This window comes from Octopus bimaculoides, chromosome 16 (assembly GCF_001194135.2).
Source record: "Octopus bimaculoides isolate UCB-OBI-ISO-001 chromosome 16, ASM119413v2, whole genome shotgun sequence".
Taxonomy (NCBI): domain Eukaryota; kingdom Metazoa; phylum Mollusca; class Cephalopoda; order Octopoda; family Octopodidae; genus Octopus; species Octopus bimaculoides.
In genome coordinates this window covers 8301788-8307682 of record NC_068996.1, presented here as the reverse complement: position 1 = coordinate 8307682, position 5895 = coordinate 8301788, and the positions used below count along the sequence as shown (strand labels likewise).

The window sequence follows — 5895 nt, the reverse complement described above, 5'->3', positions numbered from 1 at the left end:
AGCCTTTCTTTGTCAGATTTTGGGTGGTGCATCCTATATCCTGTCATTATTTTTCTTGTTTTTATTTTTCTATTTTAGATAGTTCGTTTAGTGTCCAGTTAAGGATATTGTAGCTGTAACTTATAACTGGGACAGCTAAAGTGTTGATACCCATTATCTTGTTTTTAGCATTGAGCTCTGTTTTTAGTATTGATCTAACTCGTCTATAGTACTCTTTCTTTATTTTTTCTTTCATTTGTGCGTGTTGTATCCTACCTAGTTCATTGACTCCTAAATATTTGTATGGCTGGCTTTCGTCTAGTTCTCTTATTTCATTGGCTTTATCTAGTGTGATGTTGCTACTTTTAACTAATTTTCCTCTTTTCAGGGTTGCTTTGGCACATTTTTCTAATTCGAATTTCATATCTATTCTATTCCTATAATAATAATAATAATAATAATAATTATTATTATTATTATTATTATTATCATCATCATTATTATTATTATTCAGATCACTGCCTGGAATCGAACTCGGAATCTTGGGGTTAGTAGCCCGTGCTCTTAACCACTACACTATATGCCCATGGAATGAGAACCCAGGTTTGAAATTTCCCCAAGACATCTGATGAAGGCTGGAAGGTATATCAGCCGGAACGGTGTGTTAACAACAAACAAAATGAGGACAAATAACTGTCAAATGTGAATAATGTACATAATTCCTCATCTCTTAAATATAGAACTGCTTGACTTTTTTGTCCTTTCTTTTTGGTGGAGGAGTTTCATTACACGATTTTCAATATTATGTGGAATGAGGATATGTTACATAAACTAAGAGAAGTGGTAGCAAATTCTTTTTGGTGGAGAAGTTTAGTTACATGATCTTCAGTATTATGTGAAATGAGGGTATCTTACGTAAACTTAAGAGACATGGTAGCAAAGTCTTTTTCTCTGCACAACATAGATAAGCCTAAGTATAATCTAAAATTGCATTGTTGACTCCACTTCAGGAAGAGGAGGGTGGGGGCCTTGTTCAGATATTATCTCAGCTGGAACCCTCCTTTCTCATCCAGCAATACAAACAATTGAAAGTTTACATACAAACAAGAGAATGGTGTACAATGAGATAACAATGAGTTCTCGAGTCATCCCACAATAAAAGGGACACTTTCTTTTGCACTTTAGCTACAAGTCAAGTTATAAATTAATGGGTTGTAAGAAAGCTCTCATAACCTCATGTTATAAAAACTTACTTATAATTGTCTGAGTTAAATTTCTGTCAAGAAAAGATGCAACACAGTAATAAGTAAGTCATGAGTTCAAACACTAATGAGAGCATTGCACTTTTTTTTTTTTCCCAGTTCATAAAACTGGAAAATATATTTGTGACAAAGGGGTTGGGGTTAACTCTGTGTCAGATCAACAGCTGTCCACTTCCTACAGACTGGATTAGTGCCCATGTGACAAAGTTACTGGTATCTACTTAGCGGTAGACAGTCTGGCATGCTTCCAGCCACCTGACAAATAAACAGGTGTCCACTTCCCACAGTGGACAGTGTCCACATGGTGACAATGACCGATACCTACTTTCCGACAAATATGCAGGTGCCCATTTCCTGACATAAGCAGGTACCTGCATCTTGATGGATAAGCAGCTGCCCACTTTGTGAGAGAGGGGTTGATAGCATAGATTAAACTGGGGTTCATATGTAACAGAACAGCTAAAGTTCCCTTCCTGACAGAGTGGATAGTGCTTACTTCCTAAAATAGTGTCTGGTATTTACACCAAGAAGAGATAAAATTCTATATTATAAACATTCACAAACCATCATCATCATCATTTTAAACAGCCACATATCTATGCTTGCAAGGGCCAGATAAAGTTGACTGAATCAAATTTTCTACAGCTAGATGCTCTTTTTTGTCACAAACTTTAACCATTTCAATGTAAAGTAATATTTCTCCTTGACCAAACAGGTTTCTGCAGAATATTAGAAATGAAGGTGGCAAGTTGGGTGAAATGCTTAGCAGTATTTTGTCTGCCGTTACGTTCTGAGTTCAAATTCCGCCGAGGTCGACTTTGCCTTTCATCCTTACAGGGTCGATAAATTAAGTACCAGTTGCGCACTGGGGTTGATGTAACCGACTTAATCCCTTTGTCTGTCCTTGTTTGTCCCCTCTATGTTTAGCCCCTTGTGGGCAATAAGAATTAAGAATATTAGAAATGACTGACACCACTTGTATGATAGCGACATTCTGATGCAAGAGAAATCAACTAAAAAAAAATTCAATAACAAACTAAGTAAAAGATTTAAATCAATTAAAAAAAAAAAGATAACAAAGGACTCTCTGTTGTCAGTTGACCCATTGGAATTTAACAGAGAACATTCAGAATAGAAACATTAAAAAGAAAGAGATTAACTATAGCAATATAACAAAACAATATAATCAGGTTTATTCTAGAAGTGAACTAGACTTCCTGGTCTCGCTCACCTTTCAATGCTGTAGATATCATTAAAATTTTGTGACCCACTTGGGAATTGATATTAACTTTCAGAAGATTTTGCTATCACACAAAAGAAAGAACTTAAAACATGTCTTAGACATGTTTTACACTAATGTAGGGCGTAAGTTACATCAATCTTTTAGTAATTAAAAAGTGAATTGATTCACATTTTGCTGTCATTTTTTGTCTTGTTTTTTAAACCATAATTTTTTTCTCATGATTTGGGCATAGAAGAAAGGGTTGTGGACATGGACTCAGTAGGTATTCTGATATGAAAATTGGGTCAATATGACAAATGCTCCTTTAATTGCAAGTGTATGACCACAGGAAAGCATCAACAAAGAAAGAATTCCAATGAGTTGGTGTTCCAGGCAGAAAAACTGAGTGTAGTGGTCAGTGCAGGGGGTATGGTGGAGAAGGTATAGAGAAAAAAAGAGTGACAAATGGGGTTGGCACAACACCAACTGGTGAAAAATGTAGAGAGAAAAGATATCACACCTAAGGATTGGAATTTGGCATATGTAGGTGAGTAACTTCATACCATGTAGTCAGATAGCTTTTCTTTTTCTTTCTTTTTTTTTCTTTTAGATGTTGTCTAAGAGAGCAGTCCACAACCTTCTTTGCACTCAGCACTAGTCTCACGTAAGAATTTTTTCCACAGATGATGGAATCATGTATATAACAAAACATAATAAAGTGCATAATATATGTTAATCATTATAAAAATAAAGACCCCCATTCAGTCATGAATGACCATGAGATTGCATTTAGAAAGTTCCCCTCCATGGCACAAGTCTGGGCAAAGTTGTTTATGGAAGACCAGCAATTGCCCATGCATACCAGCCTCCCCTCTCCACACCATGGATGTTATCCAAGGGAAAGGCAAAGGGGCTGATACAGCTAGGCACCAGTGACATCGCAACTCATTTCTACAGCTGAGTGAACTGGAGCAACATAAAACAAAGTGTCTTGCTCAAGAACACAACACTCAGTCTGGTCTGGGAATTGAACTCACTACCTCATGATTGTGAACTGTTGCTCTAACCACTGAGCTGTGCTCCTTCACTAGTATTATAAATATAACGTGAACATAATTATTACATTGTATGCTATTCACTTCATTTTTGCTATAATTTCGTTGTAGACTATTACAATAAAAAAAAAAAGATATAAAACTTAAAACTTTATTCTTTTTGTGTGACCCAATACCAAATGATCTACAGCTCATTATTGTTTGGCCCAGTGGTTGGTGGCTCCTTATTCTAGGATATCAGCATGTGCAGTAGCTGCAGAATCCCAGTCTTTGCTATACAGGGAACATAAGGCCACCATGAGAGAGTGTTCCCTATGTTCAAGACGTGATTTTGTAGATTTCAAGAAGGATGTTCAAAACAAAACATTGGAGCAAGACAAATAAAAAAAGAAGAAAAAAAAGTTTTATTTGAAAATTAAATGGAAATAAATGCAACCCAGTTCTTACTCACCTCAATTCCTTCAACATCTTTTAGTCTGTCGTTTAGATTTTGTTCTTGCTGTGCTTTATCCAGCCTATAACATGAAAAAATATATACAAATTAGGGTCAAAACTATCGAAAAAAAGTTGCAAGATGCAACGAGAATCTTAAGAAAATAAAAATAAGGAATGAGTGGAAATTTTACCGGTGAGTGTGTTAAATTATAAGGCACAAAAAGAAAATGACTCTCCTCAGACACAACAGAATATACAAATTATTAGAAATTAACCTTCAGCATTTATGCAATATGATATATTCTACACACACACACAGAGTGAGACAGACAGACAGACAGACAGACAGACAGACAGACAGACAAACAGGCAGCCATTTATGTATTAGTGTGCACACACACACACAGCGTCGGCTGCTGAATTCCCTCACAAGACATTTATTGACCTAAGGTTATAGTAGAAGGCACATGCTCAAGATACCTATAGTGGGACTGAACCCAAAGTTTCATCACTGTGAAGCAAACTTCTTACATACACAACCATGCCTGCAACTATTGTGTGTGTGTGTGTGTGTGTTTATATATACAGGGTGTGATGGGTAAATTTTCACCATTGTATTTTTTAATTTCATGCATGTGCCTTGTTTGTTTTTGATTTTGTCAACTACACAGTATAGTAGGGTCAGGTGGGCACTGTCTGTGAGAAAAACAGCACCATGATACAATTTACTCTGCCAAAAATTTGAAAACAACATGTTGTACTGCTTGGCATTCACACCAGAAGCTCCAATACAAGCATTTCAGAGTGTTTGGGTGTCAATCTGAGAACAGTGCAGAGAATTTGGAAAGAGGTGGATGAGTCTAATAGTGATTACGAAGGTACAGCAACTCAGAAAACTCATTATGATCATTCTGATAAGAAAAGAACACCTGAATTTGTTGGTGAGATCCAGGTCATGATTGACAACAATCCCTCCAAGTCAATCAGGTCCGTTGCCAAGAAAGTAGTGAGAGTGATAAAAATCAAACATCCAGTCAACATCATGGTGTTTGGAGTGATCACTAGTGATGGCAACACTAGACCTCCATTCATCTTCCCACACAGCCTCACACTCAACACATCAAGTGCTTGGAGGAGGTAGTGCTGCCCTGGGTCAAGATGGTGGCTGCTGGAAGACCCTGTGTCTGGCAACAGGACTCTGCACCATGTCACACAAGCAGGAGAACCCAGTCATGGCTGTCAGACATTTCTGCGACCCATCACCCCTGACATCTGGCCACCTAACTCCTCAGACTATAATCCCTTGATTATTATGTGTCAGGCATGGTTGGGTGAGAGACCAACAAAACTCACTGTAACACCAAAGATGAACTGAAGGCAAGGATTATGGCAGCATTCACCAACTTAAACAAGGAGACCGTCCAGAAGAGTTGCAGGAGATTCTGAAGTCGTCTAAAGGCCATGACTGAAGCCAATGGCAATTTTATGGAATAAATTTACTCTTTAGTATTTTAAGATATTTTTATGTAATTTTGGTGAATATATCTGTTAAAATGAGATGTCAGTGTTATTTTCATTTTTGTGTAATTTAGATGACAATTTATTCACTGCACCCTGTATGTGTGTGTGTATATATATCTATCTATCTATATATATATATATATACACACACACACACGCACACACAAATATGCAGTGCCACATAAAAGTTCCTGTGTGGTCCCATGTAAAAGCAGCCAGCATACACTGTAAAGTTGTTGGCATTAGGAACGGCATCCAGTTGTAGAAACCAAGCTAAATCACACTGGTGTTTGGTGCAGCTCTAGTCAAACCATCCGTTCCATGACATATGGACAATGGACATTAAATGATGATTTTATATATATATATATATATATATATATATATATATAATAATAATAATAATATAGATTTAATCAAA

The 5895-nt window shown here is 36.7% G+C and overlaps 1 protein-coding gene across 3 annotated transcripts in view; it reads right to left on the bottom strand.

The window, feature by feature from the left end:
- The window catches only part of LOC106882253 (stromal interaction molecule 1), a 278541-nt gene that overhangs the window by 48455 nt on the left and 224191 nt on the right, over positions 1 to 5895 (bottom strand). For all 3 annotated transcript variants that reach the window (XM_052973513.1, XM_052973512.1, XM_052973511.1), the window contains exon 7: positions 3970 to 4033. In XM_052973513.1, coding sequence (XP_052829473.1) covers positions 3970 to 4033 — 64 coding nt within the window. The remainder of the gene's footprint in view (positions 1 to 3969; positions 4034 to 5895) is intronic.